This window comes from Myripristis murdjan, chromosome 18 (genome assembly GCF_902150065.1).
Source record: "Myripristis murdjan chromosome 18, fMyrMur1.1, whole genome shotgun sequence".
Taxonomy (NCBI): domain Eukaryota; kingdom Metazoa; phylum Chordata; class Actinopteri; order Holocentriformes; family Holocentridae; genus Myripristis; species Myripristis murdjan.
This window is the reverse complement of record NC_043997.1, coordinates 27,437,658-27,465,315: the sequence shown is the minus strand read 5'-3', so window position 1 is coordinate 27,465,315 and position 27,658 is coordinate 27,437,658. Positions and strand designations below refer to the sequence as shown.

At 40.3% G+C, this 27,658-nt stretch overlaps 1 protein-coding gene and 1 long non-coding RNA gene across 8 annotated transcripts in view; one reads left to right on the top strand and one right to left on the bottom strand.

Moving 5' to 3' along the window:
* The window catches only part of camk2d1 (calcium/calmodulin-dependent protein kinase (CaM kinase) II delta 1), a 123,721-nt gene that overhangs the window by 80,573 nt on the left and 15,490 nt on the right, over window positions 1–27,658 (top strand). For 2 of the 7 annotated variants that reach the window (XM_030075617.1, XM_030075619.1), the window contains exons 6-13: window positions 3,517–3,589; window positions 9,510–9,612; window positions 11,999–12,082; window positions 14,521–14,615; window positions 15,298–15,420; window positions 16,072–16,155; window positions 17,912–17,954; window positions 21,353–21,393. In XM_030075617.1, the coding sequence (XP_029931477.1) occupies window positions 3,517–3,589; window positions 9,510–9,612; window positions 11,999–12,082; window positions 14,521–14,615; window positions 15,298–15,420; window positions 16,072–16,155; window positions 17,912–17,954; window positions 21,353–21,393 (646 nt within the window). Of the gene's footprint in view, window positions 1–873; window positions 947–3,516; window positions 3,590–9,509; window positions 9,613–11,998; window positions 12,083–14,520; window positions 14,616–15,297; window positions 15,421–16,071; window positions 16,156–17,911; window positions 17,955–21,352; window positions 21,394–22,500; window positions 22,534–27,658 lie in introns of all 7 variants that reach the window. The other 5 variants (XM_030075618.1, XM_030075616.1, XM_030075615.1 and 2 more) reach the window with 4 other exon arrangements.
* LOC115376147 (uncharacterized) lies at window positions 881–27,615 on the bottom strand. The gene is made up of 4 exons (XR_003929780.1): window positions 27,446–27,615; window positions 7,638–7,641; window positions 7,569–7,579; window positions 881–892 (listed from the first exon to the last, which is right to left on the bottom strand). It is a non-coding gene; the product is annotated as an uncharacterized LOC115376147 (long non-coding RNA).

Below are 27,658 nucleotides of genomic sequence, written 5' to 3'. Positions count from 1 at the left end.
ATTACTCTATGTATCATTGTATCCTTGAATGTATGCAGCCCCTCCTCACTATATAGTGTGTATAGTAGCATATTACATTGTGTTCCCTCTTCCGTTTTATATATATTGTATATATATGTCTGTGTTTGTGCTGTCTTTGATATGCCTTATGCTTAAAGTCCTTTTTTTTAATCTCTGTTCTTCCTTTACAAGACAACTCTCCTGTCTTTACCTCTGTTTCCTTTTTATTAAAAGTCCACCCAAAACAGGAGGTTTTTTTACTTCATTGATGCCTTCATTTATAAACTACCTATGTTCATCTTCATTATCAGTTGATGGAGGGGCTCCAATATTTGTCTTTACCAGTGAAATCATCACAATTGCTGTATTTTCTTTGTGTGATCTTTCTGATTGCCTTAGATTAGGGGTGTGTCGATCCATGTGCCATGGAGGGCCAAGAGGCTGCAGGTTTTCATTCTAACCAAAAACTCCACCAGGTGATTTCACTGATGACCTCACCTTCAAGCAGAGAGGAGGGACTAATCAGTGAAATGTGTGGTTTTTGGCCCTCCAAGGCACATGGATCGACACCCATGAGACACCCCGACACCCCAGATTCTGTTTTGTGGTGGATTTTGTGTTAGAGCTATTAACAGACTGTTTTAAATCTGACCCTCTGAAAGTTCTTTTTAGATGAAAAGAAAATGCACATGTCCTTTCCTTCTCTGTCTTGAGTATCCAGCTTAAAAATTCTCCTTTGTCAACTCAGTGTTTGCCATCTGTGTTTGGTCTGTTTGTCTGCCTTTTTTTTCTTTGTTGTTTTCTGACATTTACCTGTTCTCCCTCTTCCTCTCCTCCTTTTTGCTTCTGGCCTGATTTCTTTCTCCTCCACAGTCACTGCATACAGCAGATTCTAGAAAGTGTAAATCATTGCCACATAAATGGCATAGTGCACAGGGACCTAAAGGTTAGTAAATGATGGCAATAATAACAGCAACGACAAAAAGACTCAGGCCTGCCCACCTCCGGCACCTTGCCCTGCTCTTCCACTGCCTGATCAATCAACCAATTAACCTATCACCAAGTGCCGCCTCCTCCAAAACCACACCCCCTTCTCTGCCAGCCATCCTCACCCACCACCACCCCTGCGCACATCTTTTAAAATCCAACCACTAGAGGGCAATGTGGGCAGGTTGGCTGGAGAGGAGGCGATAGGTAGGGTAGTGCCAGGGGGAGGTGGTAGATGTCATTTTACCCCCCTCCTCCCACCCCTACCCCCACCCTCCTGTATACCAAGGCACAAAGTGCATGTAGCATCTCTTCAAAACCATGCTCTGAAACAGCCGCTGTGAGGCTGTGACCCAAGGGAGGTCAGAGAAAAGAGGAAGATGAGGAGGAAGAGGAGGATCGGGCAAGGAGGGGTGGTTTAGCCACCACCCAGTGGTTCTAGACGTACGCCAGTGGTACTCAACCATGTACCACTGAAGACAAAGAGTATAAAGGTTTGCTTTCCAGCTAAACACTACGTTAGTGTTGTTATGGTAGCAAAATTTTTGACTTCAAGTCAAGGCTGTTGCAGCAATAACATAGCAAACAAGTCAAAACCACCAATCAATGTCACAGATCACTGCGTATTTTAACCACAACCAAAATTACAAGCACCATAACTTCAACATGAATATCAATAATGTGAACTAAATAAATAAATAAATAAATACATTCATACATAAATATTTGTGTTGTAGGTAAAACTAGAAAGACAGCACTCAGTGGAGTGCATTGTTCTGCCAACACTATACAGTGTTGACGATATGGTATTTCCACATCACATAGCTGACCAAATTAAAAATTTATCAGTTCTTAGGTTTCCTGCTTTTTGTTTAATAAATTCAAACATTCAAATATTAATAGGCCATTGATAGGCCCCACCCACCGCCATACTCCCTTTTGGCTAGTTGGCATGAGACTTTAATCAGCTTTTCCTTGCGCCATGGCTAAGCTTCCACAAAGTTTTGTCATGTTACATGAATCCATTTGCAAGTAATTCACCTCTTTGTGATAGGCCACACCCACTGTCACAACCCATTTTGGCCAGTCAGTATGAAAAGATAATCTGTTCTTCTGTGTCTCCGGTCTTTTCACAATACCCTGTGGTGTTATGTGAATCCATTTGGGAGTTATACACCTTTTTGCAATAGGCCACACCCACTGTCACATCCCATTTTGTCAAATTGGCATAATCAATAGCTTGATCCATAACAACAGTTATGGATCAATTCCCCACAATTTTTTCTTTGCACTAGCATACGTAAAGATGGACGCAAGAGATATACTGTGGTTTGGGTGTAGAGAATTGAGTCAGTCAGATTTACAAAGAAGGTTGGAGGTGAGAAAGTTGCCATAAAAACAGTGGCACTGTAGTTGTCTGCTTGTTTGTTTTCTTTGCAGTAAACAGATAGTTATGTCATATCGTGCTGAAATCTGACTGACCAGTGTGACAGATTGGCTCGTTGTACCCTGTCAAATGCAGGAGCAAAAGCTGAAAATATCAAACATATTGGAAAATGATTCGGACATTTGAGAAGGTCACTGCATTGACAGCGGGAGTGATGTGCTTCTAACACTATGCAAGCAACAACATGTATCAGGGACTCTTTGGGATGTCTAAATCGGCTGTGACATTGTATGGTGTGTGCCTTAAAGCTTGTGTAGGTAACTTTTTAGACTGGGTGAACTTTTAACTTTCTAACCGGAACCACTTTTAATACAGCTCCAGGCTGGATGTGTTTTTTTTTTTACATTTGGTTTGGATTGGACGCTTCATGCATATCGATTTGTCAAAATTATGGAGAAAAAAGTTGCCTACACAATATTTAATGCTGTTAGCCACGTTTTCTGCTTTTTGACTCAATTGTTTTTTTTTTTCCATTGCAGTGCTCTAAAGTACAGCTCTGTGACATTGATGGTTTAAATTAGGTTATTCTGTCAATACCACACTTAGGACTGATTAACATTCCTTTAGCCAGAAAGAGGGTCATAAACCAGTGAACTTTGCTGTTGTAGTGCTTAGTTGAAATGGAAACCTGCAGACTCTGTGAACTTGCCAGCATGTGACTGAGATCTACGCCATGCTGACCTCTGCCTCACCATCTCTCCATCCCCCGATCTCCCTCTTCACCCTCCCAGGGTCTGGCTTCCAGTTGGCCAGGAGCTAACACCACTTCTGTTTTGAGACTCGGGTGGAGAATCAGCCTTATGTGCATGTTGGAGGGATGACATTATTACAGCTAGTCTGTTTTTTGGGCCTGTCACAATCAGCAGTCACTATGTCATCAAACAAATATTCAGTGCACAAATTAATGTGAATTTTGCCAAATTACCCCTCATTTTGACTGTGTAGCTGGGGTGGTTGCCAGAGTGCTATACATTATCCCTGCTAACATTGCCAGCGGCTCCCCGAGTCTCAATGCGAGCTCTGAGCCACAGACAGTGTGTGGTAGCTTGTCACTAACCCACGCCCCTGGTGTTTGCATGCAGTCATTGCATTCAGCAGATCCTAGAGGCTGTACTCCATTGCCACCAGATGGGTGTGGTCCACCGCGACCTGAAGGTGAGTAGACACACCAGGGAGACCAAACAAACAACCAAAAAAAAATCCTTCTTTTTCCCTCTACTATGCCCCTCCCTTCCATCTTCTTATGCCCAAATTTTTTATGTCAAACCTGTCATCCAGACATTTCTTATATTTGTTTCTTCATAGTGCGTTTTCTTTTTCTTCAATTCCTTTGGTTCTGCCTCCCAGTGTATAGTTGTCTTCCTCGTAGATAATTTTGAGGTCTTAGTTTTTGTTGTCCAGGGTCATGTTTCAAAAGAATATCAGCCCTCATGCCTCCACTGAGCCATTCAGGCAGCCTGTCTGTTGGACCCAGTAATGGCTACATAAATGTGTTAATGGGACTGAAAATAGGGCTCACAGTCCTTCCAATTAGTTAAAAAAAACCCGAAAAAACCAAATGGCCTCGATCAAAAGACCCGTGTGTCTGAAGAACATCTGAAACAAGCATTGAAGTGGTTAAGTCAAATTTTCACCTTGTCACAGTAGAATTTTTTGGAGGCAAAGGTAGAGAGATGTAGCTCTTTGTGCTCTTTGTGGTAAAACACTGATCAAAAACATTAAGGTTGTTCTTGGAAACAAGAAAATGTCACCTGTATAGCTGCAACAACCAATGGGAGGCAATCACTTTACCCAGAGAAAATACATGTATATCATGAAGGGAAAAGGAAATCGTTACCTGTATATTAGATCTACATAGGCTGTAAAAATAAAAAGAACCTGTGCAAAAATGATTACAGAAAACGGGTAAAGTCAATAACTTCATTGAGACCTGGATATTTCAACACAATGCATCCAAAAAGCTTCCTTTTGGCTAAGTTTTTTGTATTCTAAAACTGCCCCTGACCAAAGGTTTAATGTGCTCATGCCCTGTATGCGCAATAAAGACTCAGCTGGATTGTGAAATTCACTAATGTGTCTATACTAGCCATGGAGCAATCATCAAGTCTAATGGCATATTTATGCTTTGCAAGGTGATCCCTCAGGCATCTTTTAGAACAAAAAAAACTTCCTCACATGGACAAGAAAAATGGTATATAACAAAACTAGTGTTGCAGTTAATGAGATCACTTTGTAAGTTCTGTTAGTGTCAGCATCAAAAAAATACTTGGATCAGTCAGCTATGTAGCCATTTTAATATTTCCATTCCTTGTTCTTATACTTTATTACATTTGGAGTGACTAGAATGCCTTCTTGCTGAAGAATTTGAGATGTTGGAGATTGAACACATTAAAACATTCACCTCCTCACTGTTTTTTTCCATTTCCACCGCTGGTTTTCTCACTCTGGTTTGGCTCCAAAGATCTTATTTGCCAATCAAATGAGTCAGGTGTGTCTGAGGTTCAGTTTACCTTTTCAAACAATAAGTCGCCATTTTGCATTCGTTGAGCGCGCTCTTCTTGTGCATTGATTGGCTGTTGCCAGGCAGTTACCATGGCTCACTGCAGAAACACAAAGCCAAAACAAATATGACCTGAACAAATAAGCAAGCTGGCGTGCAGAGGCACTATGAAAACACTTTATTTCTGCACTGTCATGTGATTTACTTTCTCTCAGTAATGATTTTTGGACAGTACAAGGAATGCATTTAGACATACAGTGCAACAGCCTAGAAATAAATAGTTGCCTTAATAAAGTTTCTGTACAGCTTTAGAGTGTATGTGGGCGTCTAAACACATGGATTTACTGCATGCTAGTACAGTCTGAAATAAACTTTTGTGAGGCAGCAATGCTATTTACAGGTCTACATTTGGATAGCTACAGTTTCATCATTTCTTGGCATCATCAAGAATTACCTGTGTGTATATAACTTTCAGTTAGATCTATCGAGGGTTCAGGGCTTTGCTCAAGTGGCAGTGCTAGGTGATTGCTAAAATGAGGGTTTTAAGTCAGGTCATCTGGTTGAAAGTCTTTTCAAGCACTGCTACTGCAGAGCCACACTGCAGCAGACCACACATCCCACTCTTGTTGTCCTTCCTCCCTCTTCTTTTTCCACTAGCTCTTCTTCCTCATATTCTTTTCCTTCTCTTTTCCCTATTATTCCTTTCAGATGATTGATGCTCTCTTTTCTCTGCCAATTTCTTTTGCTTTTGCTTTTTCTTCTTCTGTGCGTTCTTGATCTGCTTCTCTCCTTCCTCTTCTTCTGCATGTTTTTCTTGGTTTTCTTGATCTTTTTCTACTTCCTCTTCTTCTTTCCCTTTTGCTGATACTTCTCTGTCTGATGGTACAAATGGCAGACCACAAAGATGAAGATAGTGCACAATTGCATGAAATTTTTATGGCTTCCCCCTCTTTTCTCTCACTGCCCTCTAAAAGCAATATGCAGGAAAGTGTTGATTCACTTGTTGAATGATGTAGGATTTTCCCTTTTCAGATAAAAAGTAAAGAAAAACTGAGGAAACTTGATACTCAACATTTTGGCAATAGCTGTCAGCGGAATTGTGTGTAGTAGCCCTCCAGGTAGAAGGGGATCTCTGAGGCTAGATTAGCTTACCAGCAAATACATCTCCTTTTTGGCTGGCTGTGTTAGACAGAATCCAATTACAGCCATTACAGAGAACTCCTGATCAATCTGATATGAACTGCACTTGTACACAGATACAGACACCCAGGAAAGTTTATATATTTGTTTCAGAATACATACCCAGAAAACATTTTGGCATTCATACACTAACCTGATAACGTGTAACTAGAGAGAGTGCATATCTCTGCCAATGCCATTTTCATGTCTTATACAGTCAGTGGCCACTTTATTTTTAGATACACCTGTGCAATCTAATACAACCCAATACAACTGTTCTGCCATAAAGTTTACTTTTATGATGCCTTTAATGCTCAGGTTTTCTTTTTGTCACATTAATAGAAGTCATTTCAATTCAATTGTATGTTAGGCACTGAGCTCATAGATAGTGCTGCTGTTGTACTGGACTACAATTTATTGAGTGGTGTTCCTAATATTCTGCCCCCCTCATGTATATAAATAGGGAGTACAAAAAAATCAGAAACATCTCTAAATATAATGTAGTCCAGTACAAGACCTCCGCAGACTACAACCTCAGTAACAAACATGTAAGTAAATTTACAAATGTTCCACAATGTCAGCATTTCTTAAAATGTAGAATTTATTGCAAAGCTGTTGCATTGAACCGTATTAGATTGTACAGGTGTACAATCTAATGTACAAAGGTTGGGTCAGCTCTTCCCTCTCCCACGGCCAAGCTTTCCACAAATTTTTGCCATGTTATGTGAATCCATTTGGAAGTTATGCACCTTTTCGTGATAGGCCACACCCATTGCCATGCTTCATTTTGACCAACCTTTCCACAAGTCATGTGGTTTTATGTGAGTCTATGGCCCAATCACAATGTCCCCCCCTAAGTCCTAAGCCCTGAACCCTCACAGACTTAACTGACTACACCTGGTGAGAGATTGAGTGTGAGAGGCTGCAAGGGCTACAAATGGTATAAATGGGAAGGGACAGCACATTGCGACATATTATATTATCTTAAGAAGGAAATGATTGATGAATAAACTAGGTTTATAACATAGGATATGCTTGCTTTTCTCTGATTTCATGTGTTTTTTTGTAACATCTTAAATCCTTGTCAATGTAGTGTTTCTTTGTAAATTTAGGCAGACATGAAAACTTCTTTTTTTCTTGTAACATTAACATTACAGTTGGTTGCTTGTTTGTTTACCGTTCCTCTATCTTTTTTTCCATTTTATTGTTTTTTGGGTTTGTTTGTTTTTTTGTTTTGTTTTTTTATGCTTTTGGGCTTCCACTGGTTTCCCTTTGTTTCACGTCACAACACAACGAATGGGTAATTCTCTCAGACAAAGTTTGCAGAGATGCAGACTGACGGAAAGTGTGCAATAAGGGCTCAAAATGTCTGCCAGCGAGCCCTCATGACAATTTGACAGTGGAACACCCCTAAGTGGATATCGGGATTTGGCCCATCACCTTGTGATCGGTGACACCCATTGCCACTTCCCCCATTTGACCAAACAGCATGAAAAGTTAATCAGCTCAATCTTGACCCATGACTAACCTTTCCACAAAGTTTTATGCAAATCCATCCATCATTTCTTAGATATCCTGCTATAATACAAACAAACAACCAGACAGAAGGGGGTGAAAAACCCATCCAACGGATGTACATATAGCACCAAAATGAAAATTGAAATGACATCCAGTCATCTATAGCTGCTAGCTGCAACATTTCCAAACAGTTTGCACAGCTGTGGTGGTATGAATTTGTACCCTGCCTTTATATTATTCTGTAAAACTAATGTGCATTTTATACTGATCGTGGCCCCCTCTTGCACATTGCCATCCATCAGATGTTTACTGGGTATATTTGTCAAATTTGTCAATTTGTCAATCTGTCTCTTTCATATAGTGTGTATGTATGTACAGCTGTTGGAACTTCATCTGCAGGCCTATAAACCACACAAGGCTGTAATTCAAGTCTGTCTTAACATTTTAGGGTTTAGCGATCAGTAATGAAAAATATAACAGCTACACCAAGTTACTGTCATCCATACAGTACAATGTTTATGATAGCGAAGCAGATCATGTAGCACTTTCTAAAAACTTTTTAGGGATACAACCTTTCAAGAACATTTTTAGGGATGATACTTTGATGTGTAATAAATGAACTGATCAAACTAAACTTTTTTCCCCCCTCTTCTCCTCATCCTTCCTTTGACAAAACTCCCTTTCACCAGGTTAAATGGTTGTTCTCTGGGGCTGGAAGAGGGTGGTTTGGGTGGTACATTTGCAATGACTGCATGGCGCTGTTGACTGCATTTATCCTAGCCCCTCCCCCCACTCCCACTCTTCACCCACTCCCTATAGCATGTCCTCTTGAACTGCACGACTTCTAATCCACGAATGCTCTACTAACTGCACAAGCAATCATGAAAATCTGCACCAATTTGACTGATGAAATGGATTTCAATGAATGACCTGCTCAGTGGCTTCTGGAATGAATACTGCATACTGTAAAAACAGGAGTGATATGTAGGATATAGCACAGTATAGGCAACTCTCTTGAGGCACCTGAATGTAATTGTTGACAGGTAAAAGCAGCTTCCCTTCAAAGAGCACTTGATCAACGGCATCCTTCCCTTTTGTTGTTATTACATTATATGCCTAGGCATTTTGAATAATTTCTTATTTGGCTCCATGGAGGAAACTGCTTTGAAAATGTCAGCGAATACATTATTCATCCTCTCCAAACCCAGAGACCTTTACTAAAACCCCGCCCTCCTCCTCTTCTTCTTCTGTTGCTGCTGGCGTTTGGCATGAGTCACTGTCGACCTCTCTCACCCAATCCGTTTCCACTGGCCGGACATGCCCAACCAATTAGATGACAGCCTGCCGGCATCTTGTCCAATTACATGCACCCATGCCACTTGGCTGAAATCAGGCGTGGCCATTGGCTGAACCTGAATGTAATCAGGCTTGTTACACAACATTAGCCAGTCATGGCTTTGTGTTGGTTTATGTGCTTGTGAGTATGTGTGGTGTGTGTGTGTGTGTGTGTGTGTGTGTGTGTGTGTGTGTGTGTGTGTGTATTGAGTCACTCGGGGCATAGCGGTTGAACTCTGACAGTGACCATGCCTGACTCCAGCAGACATTTTAATCCTGTAGACTGGTTAGGTGCAAGAGTTGGCCACTAGCCCAGTCATTAGTCATAGCTGCACTGTGTTGAAGCATACTTTATGACATCAGTCCACGTTACAGTTACTTGGGGAATCATAATAGGAGTCCCCATTGTTTAAACCTGCTTATGAGCTGCCAGTGACCAAACAAAAATTCTTAAATTCTGTCAAGTTTATGTACAATGTCAGCTGATGTCAGAATGTCCATGAAAAAGTATTAAAAAGTTTTCATCTGTCTCTCCACTCCAAGCCTGAGAATTTGCTCCTTGCCAGCAAACTGAAGGGGGCAGCGGTCAAGCTTGCAGATTTTGGCCTGGCCATTGAGGTGCAGGGAGACCAGCAGGCATGGTTTGGTGAGTATATCAGTTTTGCAGTCACACCACCCAGTGCTTCCTCACTTGACAAACTAGAAAAAAGCAGCCAGTAAAGTGCATGCCTCTGCCAGGACTGTGCAACTGTCAAGATATTCCGCATGTTGGATATTCACCAAAAGTTAGTCCTGTTCACCTCTATACCCCCTGAGATATAGATATGTCCATCTCTGTTTTTACTAGACCTACTACGGAGATGCTTTATCCCATCCAAACAGGCCAAATGCATTACAGAGATCCTGCGCTAATGTTTACTTTACAGACGTCCTGAAAACTTATCCTGTCTGAACAGTGCTATGATGGAACTGTGATACCCGAAATTACCTGACGTCCCCCTGTGAAACTAATCCTGTCTGAATGGGGCTTTAGTTTCTGTATGCTCTTCTGCAGAGATTTTGCACCCCCTCATAATGCTGTGGGTAATCGTTTTTCATGCTTTTTATTCAAACCTTTCTACTTAAAACGTTCTTGACACTTGTAGGAATTGGACATAGTGTTGCATTACTCATCCTTGTATTCTGCATGTCTCCCTTTGGACTGTTGCCACTTGCTTTTCTCAGGCAACTTGGTGGTGAGATAAAGCAAATTTTAAAAATCTGTAGTGGAACAATGAAGGATTTGCATCCAAGTTTGTAAGAAGCACCCAAATCAAATGAAGATCTATGACTGTGCCATTTCGTCATTCTGAGCCCACAAGTGCACCCTCCTCAAACCCAGTTATGTGAATGTGGGACTTGATGTGCTATTGTTGTGGGCTCCTATGTCAAGCTTGGATTACATGGATTGTAGGCCCACTTCTACTCCCTAATCCCTATAGAAAATGAGAATAATTAGCCTAATCCCCAGCGCCAGGCATCATCTGAGGACCTGGAACCAGTTCACTCTGTGCTCTGACTTACTACTACGTCTCTGTGCCCAAGGGCCTGCGGGTGCTTTGTGGCTTTTTGAGAAGTAGGCTGCATTCTGCTGATCCCTAGCCAAGTGACATTCCCTCAGAGGGAGGATGTCTTTTCTTGGAGCTTGTTAAACCAGGCCTCTAAACTAGTGATTCTCAAGCTTTTTAAGGCCGGGGACCTGTTGGCAGGGAGAAGTTTTTTGGACCCTCTAACCCCCCCTCTGGACAACAACACTGGGGAAAAAAACAGTTATAAGTATCACAACTGTCATAGAAAATGTCATAGTAATTACAGCTTTTCTACAAAATATGTACAACACAACCTTTATTTTGCGTCACAGTTTGGTATTTTCTCGCTGTTTACAATCATGGCCGCTTACCGTGTAAATTAATGAGATGTATGGGCCTGTCTCTCACTATAGTTTTCCAGTTTATGGCAGGAAAGGGAAACCATTTTTGCATGGCCTCAGAAATGAGTTCTGGATACTTCTGTGAGCTGTGAGTGCCGCTGGAAGTATGAGCTCCATCGAGCCATCATGGACAGGTTTACCTTTCTGGCCTTCTCATGGCTCATCACTTCTGCAGGTGTATTTCTCACCCTTTCAATGGGCAATTTCTTTTGGTCTGCTAGCATCCTAGCTTGGCTGCATGGCTTCACAGCTTCAACTATGTACTTTATACTTTTTCGTGCAAAACGCAATGGAAGGTCTTTTTTAAATTTGGTTGCCTCCAAGGTGATAGAAAAAACACAACATCCACACAATAATGAAGCACAATAAAATTAATTTTTAAAAAAAGAAAATGGTCAGTATAATAGAGGACAAGACAGATACAAGTACCTGGTATCACTAAGTATGACATAACCAAGCAGTGTTGGCTAAACAGCGCTAGGACAAACAGTATCCTAAACCACATGTGATTGATTGAAGATTGACATGCAGTGTGACAACCTGCTTTTCGCCCAATGAGTGCTGGGATAGGCTCCAGCACCCCGCGCCTCTAATTGGGATAGGTGGCTTGGAAAGTGAATGAATGAATGTGACAGCATATCAGAATCTCTCTTGGCTGGCAACTAACAGGTGGGAGTGTTTGGCAGATATACTCTTGTTTTGTTACACAGCGTGGTCCAAGTGGTTCCCCACTGTCACTCATTTCAGTGATGCACCACAATTTATCAATTATTTATTAATTCTGTTAGTTATTCTGCAGACCCCCTGTCCATGTGTCTCCACTTTGAGAACCACTGCATAAGCATAACCTTGTAGGACCTTTGATCCTTAGTTACCATGCAGTGTTTGGGTTTGGAAAAGGGCTCGTTTAATGTCCCAGTCAGCATTCCAGAGGTTCTTGACCTTGGCCAAGTTCAACATTAAGAGAAGCAAGCACAGAGGTTTTTCTGATAAATATTTAGGTCCCATTTTCATAAAATGATTCAGGTAACAGCTGTGCATATCTACTGTGTGTGTGTTTCAGGCTTTGCGGGGACTCCAGGTTATCTGTCTCCTGAGGTGCTGAGGAAAGACCCCTACGGCAAGCCAGTGGACATGTGGGCCTGCGGTAAGACCACCAAAGCCAGAAAGCCTCTGGCAGCCTGTCTGTCACTACAGGAAAACTACAGCCACTACTGTGTGTGTGCGCCACACCAATTTGTTCAATTATGTTAAGTCGCATGGAGCCACTTTTTACTGTTAGCTTTACTCAGATATCATGGGCTAGAACAGCCAATCAGAGGCCATCTCCAGGGAGGGACAAAGGGACTGACATCAAAAGAAGCTGTATACACACACACACACACACATGCACACATGTATGTGTGTAATGTTGTGGTAATTTTATGGTGATTTTCTAGTAATTAGATTACATTACATTAAATATTCTGAAATTAAGTGAATTTTAAAGAGTATGTTCACACACAAGAAAAGAGACAGAAACATGTTGAATCTTTTGTATGGTTTAAAAAAAAAAAAAAAAAAAAAGACCAATATCCTTCACACTGTCTTGCATAACCAGCTACTGCATAACCAGTTCAGGAGCGTTCTTCTTCCTGTTGGATCAGAATAACTGTAATATGGTGTGACCTTGATTATGCTATTTGTAACATTTTTTACAAATCCATTGTTAGTAACAATTTATGTGATGTTACGTTAATAATGGTCGTTACGTTAATAATTATTTTTAAAAAATATGTTTTCATTCCTACATCTATAAAGCAGTTATAAATATGGTTATGAATATACTATTTACACATAGATCAGGGCTAGGGAAATCTGGAAAACCTGCAGATTTATAGATTAGTTTTCCAATTGTGTAGAACATCTGTAAAATGTTTTAATTTTTAATTTTTAATTTAAAAAACATTAAAAACTGATCAGATGTCCTGGAAATAGTAGTGAGATCCTGCAAAATTATCAAGTTCAGATTAGATTACATATTCAGATGTTTTCCTAAACTCAAATTGTACATTTGTAGCCGCTGACGCCCTGTTTCAGTGCCAATCTTACGCAGCTGCCATGTTCTAGTAGTCTACAGTTAAATGTATGGAAGCTCAGAAAGGTCAAAAACACACAAAACAAACCCTTTGATGAACACCGTGTTGTCAACACGATGGCACATTGTTTGCATGTTGAACTTTTTTACATGTAATGTGCAATGTACATTGCACATTACATGTTGGCATGCAGTTTGAGAAGTCGGTTGCACACAGTTTTGAGCTATTTGGCTTTTTTGTCCTTTTTAAATCATTCTAAGACAATCTGTGAGCAACAGCTGATATGTACATAATCACTGAATGTGTCCTTGAAAAATCCAGGAAAATGATTTCTCTTAAAGAGTGGGAACCTTGCTTTGGAGGCAGTGTGCATATTGCACTCATAAGCACTCATGTTTAAGACTTAAATGCCTTAGGATTGTTATGTTGGACACAGTGCATTCTGTTTGAAAATAATAATAGGTAATACTGATGAGTCAGTCCCAGACAGATAATAGTGATGAGTCCTGTGTGTGTCACTTCAGGCAGCACACATGAGTGCAGAGAGCCCCAACCTCTTGAATTAATCATGGCTGATGTTCATTACGCACACTTATTATGGTTCAGGCCACCTGGGCTTAACATGTCAAACCCCCCTAAACACACACGCACACGCACACGCACACGCACACGCACACGCACACACACACACACACACACACATACACACACACACACACACACACACACACACACACACACACACACACACACACACAGTGAACGTTGTTTGTGGTCAGTCAGATAGAGGAGCTTTCATCTTTTCCTGGCAACCGGCCACCCAGTCTCAAAACAGGCTCCTGCTATAGACACAAAGATACAAATACAACGGTTGGTTTCTGTCTTTCATCATGCCTCCCCCTCCAAATATTTTGATATTAGAGTTGGGTTATCAGCACATATTTTGAACTTTATCACAGTGTTAAAGTATGGAATATAGGCTTTTACATACATAATGAATGCTAAGTGGGGTATTAGCCACACTTCCATGAAACATACAAATGAAGTTTTGCATTTTTTTAGTAAAACATCACATTATGCAGCTTTTTCCTAATATCGTGGTTCTGTTCTTTGCAAACTGCATATGAGACAAATGTCTTGATTTCTTCATCAGTCCATGTGTACCTGTTGAAATTACTGCCATCCACCATGACAGCAGCTCTGTCTGAGGTCAGAGGTCAAACAGCAACTGGTCATGTGATTAAATCCCATGACAGTGTTTTGTTTTTATTTGACAAATGTATTTCCTTTTTGTCGGATTAAAAGTTTATCTACCTCAAGCAAGAGCATTTTTGAGATTTTATGTCAACATTTGTCATTACCATCAAGCATTTTTTATTTGTTATGTCAGAATGAGTATAAAAGTGAGATTTCTTGAAAGATTTATTTAATGTGTGTGTGGCGGTGTGTGTGTCTATATGTGTGTTTGTGTTCATGTGTACGTATGTGTATGTGATCTGTGCTACAGGTGTGATCCTATACATCCTGCTGGTGGGCTACCCTCCCTTCTGGGATGAAGACCAGCACAGGCTGTACCAGCAGATTAAGGCTGGGGCTTATGATGTGAGTTACACTCAGAGCCCCCTGCTCCCACACATCGCCTCTGTTCTATCCCTTGTATTTATTGGAATCTCTTGGAAAACTGTAACAGACTTCAAGCAAAAAACAATCTTCAAGGAGAGTTCAGAGTCCACTGAACTTGGAACCATGCGTCTCAACACCATCAGTTTTTATTGCTAAAGCTAATGCATCTTGTCATCATCCACTTTGTGAATTGATGGATGGAGGGATGTGATGGCAGTAGTCTGGTGGTGGACTGGAAGCATTAAATAGATGGAGAGAGTTGATTAACAGAATGGATATCCTGTGTCAAAGCTTGGGCAGTGTCAGTGCATTTTATTCGTGGCATTATGACACACACACACACACACACACACACACACAGCTAGTTATTAATGCTCCCAGGACGTGTTGAAGGTCTGATCACCCAAACCACTGTTGGTGGTGATCAGACACATATGTGCAAGCAAATGAAACAGTATTCAGAAGGCCTTTGTCAAAGTATGCCACCACTTTTAGGTGCTCAGAGTTTATGTCATAATGAGGTTCTCTGGCTTAAAAATGGATTGTCAGATACTTTAGACGGGAAACAAGCATGATTAGATGTTTACTGTCAATTTTACAGGACTTAAGTAGTGGGGGCAGGTGGTGGGATGACAGATAATATCTGTATTTCGTTGGGCAGTTCCCTTCTCCAGAGTGGGACACTGTGACCCCAGAGGCCAAAGACCTGATCAACAAGATGCTGACCATCAACCCTGCCAAGCGTGTCACTGCCACAGATGCACTCAAACATCCCTGGATCTGCGTATGTGTCCAACGCACACTCATACACACAAGTATATGATCACAGATGCACAGATTCTCAGATTCAACATATGCCTGTTTGTTTTACATCGACTTTTGTCAAACTACCACTACCTTTTTTTTTTTTTTTTACTTTAGAGTCGATGGGTAGTGGAATATAGGTGGCTAGAGAAACAACTCTTGAGAAAAATCACTGTACCTGGGCTCTTTTAGGCAGAATAGAGTACTTTCTGTGGTTGACAAAAGTTCAAAGATTACAGAAAAAGTGGCCCAACCAGTTACAACGAAGAGGAGGTGGAACTTCATATCATGTTGCAGCTGATTTGCATCTGCCTGTATTACTAAAGCCAGGGCAAACAGTCTACCCTCCAAAAAAAACACACACATTAAGTTTATGCAGGTTATGTTTATTTTAACATGTAAAGAAACACTAAGCCCAAAAGATCCTCTAACATTATTGTGCCAACAGTCTGCATTGTGCGGCTCACTTTGTTTTTATTTTGTCAACACAAAATGTAGCTCTTTTTCTACCAAAAAAAGAATAGCGTGAACACACCCTGTACACAACAGTTGGTTGATGCAGCTCTGTCTCACACACACACATATTGCGCCGCATCACACGCAATCACACTGCTTATCTCTGTGTCCATAGCAACGCTCTACTGTGGCATCCATGATGCACAGACAGGAGACTGTGGAGTGCCTGAAGAAATTCAACGCCAGAAGGAAACTCAAGGTAAGGACTGTCCTCCTCAACGTAAAGGGACGGTACACCGTGCAGCCCAGTCCCTCACTTCTGCCTTCACAAAACAGTTCTGTCACTGCATTTACAGCCCATGAAAAAGATGGCAGATATGAGCTACTTCAAGTTGGCAACTCAAGTTTAGTGATGAACCCCTGACTTCTTTGACCTCAGCATATAATGACCATACCAGTAATTATAATCATGTTTAAGGTAATACAAAATGTTGCTGCTAATTGTTTCCCAAACCAACCTACATTATATCTAGCCATTGGTTTCCATTCATTCCACTATGATATGAAAATGAACTTCAGACCATAGAGACTGAATCAGAAGAACTGGCGTGGGCCTTTGGTTCACAACAAATCAGACTATTTCCAGGTGATTCATGTTGCCAAGGCAACAGCTGTAAGCAATTAACTGATGTCATCACGTTGGTAGAGGACTTTGTTTAAATTTGTATTGGAGTGATTTCAGTATTCTCCATACATGAGCACATAATGCACATAACATGCGTATTAAAAAGCATAAACAATGTATTTTTTCCATCTTGAGGGTGACGAGGCTAGCAGAGCACAGGCAAACGCCCATGATATCAGGGAGGGCAGGTAGAGCGGGTGTGTGCAGGCTTAAAAACTGCACCCCTCTTAAAATAAATATATGATTCTGTGTTATTATTTTAAGAGGGAGGGACATAAGTGTTCAAATATTATCAAGTTATTATATATCTATATCTGTGGATATAGACAGATAGATAGAAAGATAGATAGATAGATTCCATGTTTCCATAGATTCCATACAACCCTTTTGCCACCCCATGAATATTTTTCTTGATCTGCCCCTGCATCACTGTAGTGAAGTCGTCCACATTAGTTTTCCTAAAAGCATCAGTACTGTTGTGTTTTGATGGCTTGAAATTGGTCGAAGTGAATACGTTTGGAAAATCATTTGCAGGGAAGCGTTTGCTTTGCACAGACAATTAATCACTTCTGTGGTACAGAACATTATAATGTGCAAATTTATCCAAAAAAATCTAATATTTCATATTTCATATATTATAATAAGGGATTTTGATTATATGTTGTGACATTTTTAGTACCCTTGCGTGATTTGTAATATGGTTTGTTACAATGTAAAATGTGGGGAAGTTGTAGTAAATGGAGAACAGATTGTATGATCCTTCTAATCTGGTTGTATTTTCTTCATTTCAGAGGTTATTCAAGTCAGTATAGATAGAATACGTATTAATCAGTCACATTTTGCTACCCTTTTTAATTAAATGACTAATATCAGAGGATTAAGTTCTAATGCATTTTGTTTCTGCCTTTTGGCTTTCAATGTGCACTATGCAAAACTGAGGGTTAACTCAGATGAGGACTGTTTAGACTTACCTAACAACAGTGAAATAAGCATGTGACTTATCAGTAAGTCAGGCCAAAAATTAGAACCATGTACACTTATCCATAAAATGGTGTGCTTATTTCATGTTTTTGGAATAGACATTTCATGTCTATTCCACTTTCTTTTCCAGTTGAGTTGAAACAGTCCTCACCTCAATGCAGTTTTACATTGTGTACTTTAATGAGCATTACTACTAGCAATGAGCCAAGGCTGGTCATGCTCTGAGTCTGTTAGTGGAGTCTTGTCACAAGGGGATTGAACCATTAAGCCACTTAGGTCGTGGCTAAGCATCACTGTGGAAGGTTTTTTGTGTCACTTTCCCCTAAGAGTGTCCATTTTCTCTCCCTAGGGTGCTATCCTGACCACAATGCTTGCCACTCGCAACTTCTCAGGTAGGACAAATCCAGATTTAATGAAGATTGATAGTTGATGCCCATTTTCCTTTACCCCTGCCTGAAATCATGATCCCTTTCAAGACAGTGTGACATTTTAACCTTCTGAGCAGAATTGCTAGGATTGAAACTGTCCTGACAATTTCTTTATTGGGTATTTGAATGCTGTTTAACATTTTTGCTCTTTTGAATGCATCTGTTTCTGAATGTGTTTGCCTTTAGAGCCCGATAGACTACGGGTCATATGTATCAAAGTTTACACAGCATCCGCACTAACTGGATGGATACACACAGTTCTGAGTTTCTCTGTACAGAGATTTTTCATCACATGTGTGAAAAGATTTCTCATCATGACACAGAGAAATCAGTGTGGAATTGTGCGCACATGAACGTACATGTATGCACTCCCATTTTTGCCCCTAAATGGTCAGAAAACTCCCACAATTAGCCTGTTAATGCCCTAAAGATTTCCAGCTCCAAGTTCATATTAAATGTCAGAGACTAAAGGAGCACAAAAGAAGTGTGATTTCATGGATTATGAAACAGAAATATTGGTAGATGAGGTCATTGTGATTGAGCACACCTTTACACAGTTTAGATATGTTTTTTTGGAGGGTAAAATGTTTTGGCTTGTGTATTTATAATGATTTCCCCTGGTGGGGAAAAGGTGCTTTGAACTTGAATATCTGTTTTAATAGTAGTCTGTATGTGATTTGCTGGAGGATTGGGAGGGATTGTTTTTATCTCCGGTGGAGACAAAAAAGTATCTCCCTCATTGTGATTTAGGCTGCTTCACCCATAAACCATATAAAATATCTGAAATAAAGTAGGTTACTAAAAAATCTGTGCTTACAGTGTGAGAACAGTCTATAGTGCAAAAACAATAAAATCATAAATTGACTTGACAGTAAGTGACAGAAGAGATGACAGCGCGGCGAGGCTCTGGGATGATGCAGTACACTGCACACTGAGCTGACTTAAACAGTGACGTGTTGCCACGTCCATCCACAGTGCTGTAATGATCCACAGGGGTTTAATTCTGGCATGTTAAATTAGCATTTAGCATTTTGTTTTGTTGCATATGATCACATCTCTTATGAGTCTGGATGAGGAAAAGATAAGGCGTGAACTTGACATCACATTGCTGACAGTAAAAACATTACACTACTTTAATTACTTTTTAATGGGCTAAAATAGATACTAGTCTATTTTGGCACACTGTGGTTGTGATTTATTTTCAAAAATAAAAATGTTAAAAATGTTTTTTTCACAAATCGCACCCTGATGTAACGTGTGTGTTTTAACTGTCTGTTTTACTGTAACGCCACATTTCTGTCATATAATGAGCAATAAAATATTTGCGTCTGATCTTGGGCAGAATACACCAATTTAAAAATGCGCAAACATGAATGTTGCTCTGAAATTTGCTCTGTAATTTTTTGGACACAGAACAGAGACACTGAGCCTAAGAACAGTAGAAAAAAAATCACATTTGGAATTGTTCCTGCATTATCTCTCCGAGTGGCTCTTTACATTCTCTGTGAAAATCTGTGTGCGCCACCTGCAATTTTCTCTTTGATACATACAGATCTTTGCGTAGATTTTTGCTCAGCATCATTTTTATGCGTACACACCTTTGATACATACAGCCCCAGGTCTGTCCACCTTCCTCTGAATTCATATCAATAGAGATTGAATGACCATGCAGATCAATGCAGTACGCACCCACTGGTCCCTCTAAAAGGCAGTACATTCAGACTGAGTCTGAGAAATTAATAGTATTGATATCTTTATTAGACATGACAAGACATCTTTTTTTGACTCATCTTTTGCAGTGTTTTCACATTTTCACTGTCATCCTTTTAATCTGGATGTGAAAAGACTTGACAGTTTATTGGATCAGTATTACTTCAGTAACTTAACGTCATAGTGCAAACATGCCCTTTGTGTTTACTTTTGTTTTTCTCCCTTTCCCTTCCCTTTGTGTGGTAAATCATTGCAAGGTAAGAGTCCTTGGCATGGTTGGCACCTCTCCAAGGTGCCAGACTGCACCGTCAAGTTGCGTTCAGGGCCCCGGTGCCCTCTCATGTCTACTAAAGCACGAGCAGTATAGAGGGCTTTCAGGTGACGTAAAGCACCCAGTGGTAGACATGTTGGAGGTCAACAGCTTCGGATAGCAACAGCTGAGATCAGCTTATTACATTTACAAATTTATGACTCAGCCATAGGTAAATACCCTGAAATACCAAAAAGTGTTCAGTTACCCAAAAGTACCCAGAAATACCCAAACATATTCAAAATAACCATTTATTTCTGCACCATTTTAAGTTGGAACTGATCATAACTAGTGCATTGTGAATTCACTGTTTCACATTAACATCAGTTACTTTGCTAGTTTTCTGGCTAATTAGATAGCAAACAAAACCAATAGCCAACTGTTTGTTCATCTAAACTGAGCTGACTCTTGTCAAGCTGTTTTGGAACAGAAGGTGGGGCTGGAGACAAGACACTTAGAAACAGATCTACCATGTCAGAGCTTATTATTTCAGGTGCAGCATTGCTCTATAGAACTACACCCATGGCTTCTATTGTTTTCAGCTGTTTCTCTCTTTGCTTTTCTCTTTTGTCATTACAAATGTGGCCATTAGTTGAGCCTAGCAACATTTTCAAAGAGTCCTCCAAGATGGCACCCGCTGTGGCTGCTCAGAGAGTTGTTAACGTAACTGCAAAGCCTCTATTCGTTACTAAAACACACATTTCCTATGATAAAACAGATCACTCCAACCAATCAAAGCTTGACTGTCGCGAAACCCTGTGCCGCCCTCTTTGGCCAAACAATCACCTGCTCTATGACTCAGACTTTGCATGTGAAGTGATAAATAGGTGATAATCTGTTGGCCATCAAATTTGAGGAACAACACGATCACCATTAACATGATCTTATCTTGCTTCCTCTTACATCTAGAACCCAGGTAAATGAAGGTCTGCACGTTGTGTATGTTTTGGTGCCTGAATGAGAAGAAGCAAGTGAGGACATGAAAGAAAGTGTGTGAAAACTGTAAGAATGCAAAAGACCTCAGTTCCCTGGAGAAGGACCGCTGCTATGACTGCTCAAGGCTGCCAGTGTCTCCTGTAGATCTGTCAGCTGTAACTAATTGCATGTACCAGACTAATGATTCACTAAGTTTTATTTTGTGTCTCGACTTCATTTGCATTTTTCTCTTCTGCTTCCAATTCGAGTAGGACACACTCTCAGAGTTGGGTAGTAATTGGCCGCCCTTGAGTAGACATAGTGCTCGGCATGTGTGTGTGTGTGTGTGTGTGTGTGTGTGTGCGTGTGTGTGTATAAATTCCAATTTTTCACTGATTGCATTGCATTTTGATCTTTCCCTCTACAGCAGCCAAGAGCCTGCTGAACAAAAAACCAGACGGTGTCAAAGTAAGTTCAGCTTCTCTCTCACTGTTCATGTCCTTGTAAAGAAAGCTATTCTTTCTGTCTTTCTTTTATTTTATTCTAATTTATATATTGTGTCACTCTGGACCTCAACATGTTTGGGCTCATATTTGTAAGTGTTGTTTGCTACTCTTAACATTGTCAGTGAACTCAAGCAACACTATCAGCATGTGTTGTGGGAGCTGAGGAAACTGTTGGAAATGAATAGCAGATGATTAAATTATGATTCAAGGCTGGATGAGAGGCTTCATATCCCTATCATTCCCCGCTCAGCTGTCGGAGGCTGAAAAATCTTCCATCAACACCAGCAGGGTGGGAGTGCATGCACCTCTGTTTCCAAATCTTTCATTCAGTTTCACCCTTGTTTAGGATGTTCATGAGCCCCTGACTCCATCTTCCTCCCTCTGCCCCTAATCGTCACAACTCACGTTTGTATTACTATATTTGTGAGGACTTTTCCTTTTTCATTCATTTCCTGATCACTAACCCTGACCTTAACTTTTGAAAAGTTATTGTTTTTCTTGATTTTGGCAACATATTTGGTGGTAAGTTTTTGGTGTTTTGTTAACAGTATCATCAATACTTTGATGCTGCTGCACTGACAGCTGCTTCCAAACACCCATGAACTTTTGGGTATGTTTTGATGATCAGTAGGACCCCTAGAAGCCTAATCCAATTCTACCTGTGACCCTAAACTGAAGCCCCAAGCCTGCCCATAGTAGATATGAGGACCAGCGAAATGTTCTGACTTTGGATGATTTGCATCATATTCATATGTAGCACAACATTACACACACTTCCACATCCTAACATTCCTCTTCCACACAGAACAAGATATTTGCTCTCTTGGTATCCTGGTGCCTAGTACGGCAATCTTGAAAAAGCACATATAATACAGTATGACTGAGATAATAACTTTTTGCAGAAATAGTTCACTCTTAGCTATGCTACATGAAATAGATGTCACTTCTGCTGAACTCTCCCTATAACTGAAAAAGGGTGTGTGTGTGTGTGTGTGTGTGTGTGTTTTGTTGGGCTATTTGACATGGGTTGTCATTTTATCTCTTGTTGTGTTGTGACTGCTCAATGCAGAAAAAGAAGACGGATGTTACTGAACCCTTAAGGGTAGGCCTGAGCTTGCTGCCACTTTTTCACCCAACCTGCAACTGCAGTGGGTAGTTAGCAGTAGAAAGTTCTTGCATATAATTCCCCCACAATATTACTTAGAGCTGGGAACATGTTACATGACTGACAATATTAACAAAAAAAATATTTCCTTCTCTGGCACTCAGCTGTCATTGGTTGCTGCTGGTTTGTGTTCAAATTTGATTCACTTACCAGTGCACACTTCAGAAGGACATCAAGAATCATCTGTATTTGAGGCCTAAAAATCAAATGTTTAAATATTGGTGGTGCTCTTGACCGGATTGGGAAGCAAGAGATCGAAGTCTTGAACCCTCAGATACAAGATGATATTTGAACTGATTGAACACCAACAGGGTCTAAACATGAATTTGAGTCACAGTGGCCAGGCAGTAGTCATGTAGTGTGTCTCATGCCCAAACCAAGAGTATTAGAGCAACTTCACACTGCAAAAACTCAAAATCTTACCAAGATTATTTGTCTTATTTCAAGTCAAAAATGTCTTATTTCTAGTCAAAATATCTCATTACACTTAAAATTAGACATGATCACCTCAGAAGTAACTTGTTTTTAGACAATTGTCTCTTGTTTCAAGTGAAAATTTGCTTGTTTCATTGGCAAAATTTGTTTCTTGTTTCTAGCTAATTTTCACTTATTCACTTATTCCACTGGCAAATTTTGCCAATGAAACAAGCAAATTTTCTAAAAATTAAAATAAATAAATAAATAAATAAAATAAAATAAAATAATAATAATAATAATAATAAATAATAATAATAAATAATAATAAATTAAAAAATTGTCTAAAAACAATTTACTTCTGAGGTGATCATGTCTTATTTTAAGTGTAATGAGATATTTTGACTTGAAATAAGACAAATAATCTTGGTAAGATTTTGCGTTTTTGCAGTGCAAGCTGTGCTTTTGTTTTGTGGGGGTTGAATTCTCTACTCATATAGCATAAAATAGATGATATCAATAACATAAAAATCAGCTTTTTTCTGTCTCCCACTGAGACAGAACTCAGTGTTAAGTTAGACATCAGTGTAGAATAGTGCTACAGCTTTAGAGGCCTAGCAGTGTTATCACTTCTGACCTGCGACAGTGTAACATTTTGATTTTAAAAACAGTTTGAAAGATACTTTAATGCTGATGATATTTGTAATGAAGCACTGCTGAACAAATACAAACAAGTGTCGTTTTTCTCTCTTAGTCAGTTGGCATCCTTTTGTTCATCACAGAGTTTGCATGTGCACAATATTCTAGATACTATTCAGTGGAGATTTGCTGAACATGTTCAAACAAAACTTAGACTTGGCAAAGCTGTTCTGTGGTGGGGCATTCACCATGTTGACCCACGACATGTTGGACGTGTGCTGCTTGGACAGTGATGGGATTAACCAGTTGACACCAACCTTTCTCTGCAGCTTTTCGACTCCTTATCCACTCTGAAAAGTGTGATCCCCCTTTTTTCCCCTCCACAGAGGCGGCCTCAAGACCAACTTCACACTAAGCCTTGTCAATTCTGCCCTGTCTGTCTTCCTGTCTGTTCACTCTGTCCCTCCAGATCAACAACAAGGCCAATGTGGTCACCAGCCCCAAAGAGCCTGTACCCACTCCTTCTCTGGTACACTGTCTGCCTGCCTTAATGCCTGCCTGTCTGTGTGCATGACTGTCTGCCTGCTTGCCTCTTTCTTTAACTATCTATCTCTCCATACTATCAGTGGCATCTATCATGATAAGGCAGCTCTGTGTTTTTTATTTATTTATTTTTTTTTTTTTTCTGTCAAGCTTAAAGGATAAATTCATTATTTTGGAGCCTAGGCCCTAGTACAAATTATCTGGCATCATCTTCAGATGTAGAGAGCATCATTTCACTGCTTGCTTCACAGTATTTATCCTGATATCGATGTGCTGCAGTCTCCGGCTTGGTTTTTCCATGCTTCGTTTATTTCACAAACCAAGCACTTAATTTCAAGCTGTAAAGTAAGGAGCCAAAACAAGACCCAAAAGAATACTGCTGTCTAAGCCTTTAACTATTGACAAAATGCTCAGTTTGCGATACCTTTTGTCAGGAGAATATTCTGAGATTGGAAACAGTATACGGTGATCTTCTTGTTTTGGAAAAGCAACGGTATATTATTTTTTCAACTCCGTCTGTGATTGCCCCATTGACTGTTGTTGTAGCCGAGTGGGAGCCTGCAGCACATCGATGTCAGGATCAATACTGAAGTGATTGGTGAAATGATGGTCTCTGTGTCTTGAGGACAATGCCACATGGAATCTGTAAACAGGGCCTAGGTTCCAAAATATCGAACCTGTCCAGTAAGAATGTTTTTTTCCCTCATATGAAAGTTTGCAGTTGTTGCGTAACATCATCATCTTGTCAACACACACCTCTGGACCGCATTATTACATTGTCACATTGCTGAACATGGGCTACATTTTCCTTTTGTTGTTGATGACTGTAATGGCAACTGTAATGCCATTGCATGTCAGCAGTGGGGAATATATTGCTACCACAGATTTCCTGCCTCTGTTGTTATTCAGTGGAGGGTGGACCTAGCATTTCAGCGAATGGTTCAAAGAATGGTTTGTCGTGGGGTTGAGACATAAGGATGAAGACTGATTGGCTAACACTCACACATATCCATATACACATGCAGCCTTATATGTGCAGTACAGCTAGCCTGGCACAGCCATATGCAGATTTGGTTTTTGTTGTTCTTTTTAAAGATTAATTTTTTGGCATTTCTGCTTTATTTGACAGTCGAGAGAGAGAGAGGGAGAGAGAGAGACAGAGAGAGAGAGAGAGAGTGAGAGAGAGAGAGAGAGAGAGAGAGAGAGAGAGAGAATACAGCAAATGGCCTGAGGTAGGATTCCAACCTAGGATGCTGCGATCAGGACTCAGCCTTTAACACATGGTATGCGCTCTTATCCAGTGAGCTACCCTGGTGCACCTGTTTTTGTTGTTCACTTCAGGAACTGTTGGGTTCATTCAAGGGATGGGAACGAGAGCTTAAGTACTCATTTTGTAACCACCTACTCAACTTGTAAAATACTACTTTGAATTTGGAAAGTGATTTTGCTGAGACATTGCAAAAAAAAAAACCTAAATCCCTCACCTGAATCTCACAGATCCAACTGAGTCCACTGAGTGGCACTGTAACCTTCCTGAGGTGAGCAGAGCCTACTTGTCTTTGTTGGTGGGATGCAAAGTGGTGGCAGGTGGTTGCTTCCTCTGTGCTGGCAGAGTGTGTTCTCTTCACAGTGGTGCTCATCTATTTAATTACTTGAAGTTCCCATCCTTAGTTCAAACTATTTGGAAAAGGAGTGGCAATAATGGGCGTTTACAAAAATACGCAGTGATTGGTGCTTGGATCAACCATATGACTGTCATTAGCCAGCCCATCCACTCAGACAAATGGACCATATTTGTTTGAGAACGGTGAAGCCAATCAAACAGCAGTAGCTGTGATGATGAAAGCAAGTGAGCATGTTGTTAAGCATGTGTCTAGCTTGTTAGCAGTATTAGTACATTAAGTCTGAGTTTTTGTAAGAAAATCTACACTGATGTCCTGTTCCAGTTCAGTGCACTGTAGCTTCTTGCTGTCTTCATCATCGAAGCCACACCCACAAAGGACACTGATTGGTCCAGCTATTTTGTTCTTTCTAATGGCTCTTCAGTAGGAGTATGGCTAGATGGTTTTGTAAGCAAAACCACAATGAACATGCGAGATGTGCCAGCTGTGCCAGGTTACAGTACAGCAAAAATCAAACCAAATCTCAACAGTCACATCAGTATTATCCTGAGGTGAGCTAGTTGCAATGTAGCACCCTGTCAGTACACATGATTATCACTATGACAGTGTTTACCCTCAAATTGCCCAGACATGACCTTCAGGGACTGTAGTCAAAGACCGACTGTGTCACAGAGGCCGGCCATGTGGGGCCCTGTTGGGCCACACAGTGAACACAGCACTAGTGTACAGCAGAAAGTTCTGCAATAGCATGTGCTGCCCTAATGTGACTGTGAAATACATCCAGGATGGTAATTGTTTCATTTCTGTTTTTTATCATTTTAGAGTGATACAGGTATTTGTGTGGTGGTTCTTTGATGTGACTTTGATGTGCTTTACATGTACTCATAAGGAACCTGTCCCCGGTGCTTTAGCCATAAAATATTATCCATTCTATGGCCATTTCCCAGGGAAGGAATACACTAGTCTCTTAATACAGGGGTTTTCAAACTTTTTCATGTTCTGCACCCCCAAACTGGCCTTCACTAAGCCCCATTTGAAGTGATTTTGGCCTACAAGGGAGCCTTTTTTCAAGAGACATTTTGGTTTGTGTTCAGTATTAAATGATTGTGAAAGGCTACATTAGGACATAACTTTAATAATTACAAATGTAGTTGTCTTGTCATTTAAAAAAAAAAAAAAAAAAGCTAATTTTCAATTCTCAAATTTTCATTTCATCACCCTTTCCTCCTGAAAGAAATCTTCTCACATTTCAAAGGGTTAAATTGTTAACATCAAACCAGAAAGGAGAAAATGTTAAAAAGATTCCCCATACATTTACTGCATTCTAACAATTTCTTGTGAATTAATTTACAGTGAAATGAAACTATTCCTCATTTTGCTGAGGATCTCTTGGGAGCCCCTCAAGGATCCCTTGGGGTCTCTGGACCCCGCTTTGAAAACCACTGTCTTAATAGTTCATTAACTGTGCTGTCATGATACACTTTGTGTGCCTGAACTGTCTGTTTTTGCTGTCAGCTGTTGTCACTGTGTGTGCAGAGTCAGGCAAGACTTGATCTTCACCTTGGTGAACAGAGTGACGTGCTGGACGGGATGTTCAGGGGAATGTTCAGTGTTACATACAAAAGATTGACAGTGCATCTTTTTAATGGTGCTGCACTTTGGTGATTCTGTTTTTCATAGCCGACTTGCTTTTCCTCCAGGTGTAGTTATCTTATTCTCCTTTCCCCCCTCCCCTCCTTTCATTTTTCTCCTTTTTACAAAACCACTCACTGTTACAGTTTTCTGTTTAACTCTCTAATTCACTTTCACTCTACACCAACTTGTCTTCCTCCTGTTCCTCCTCT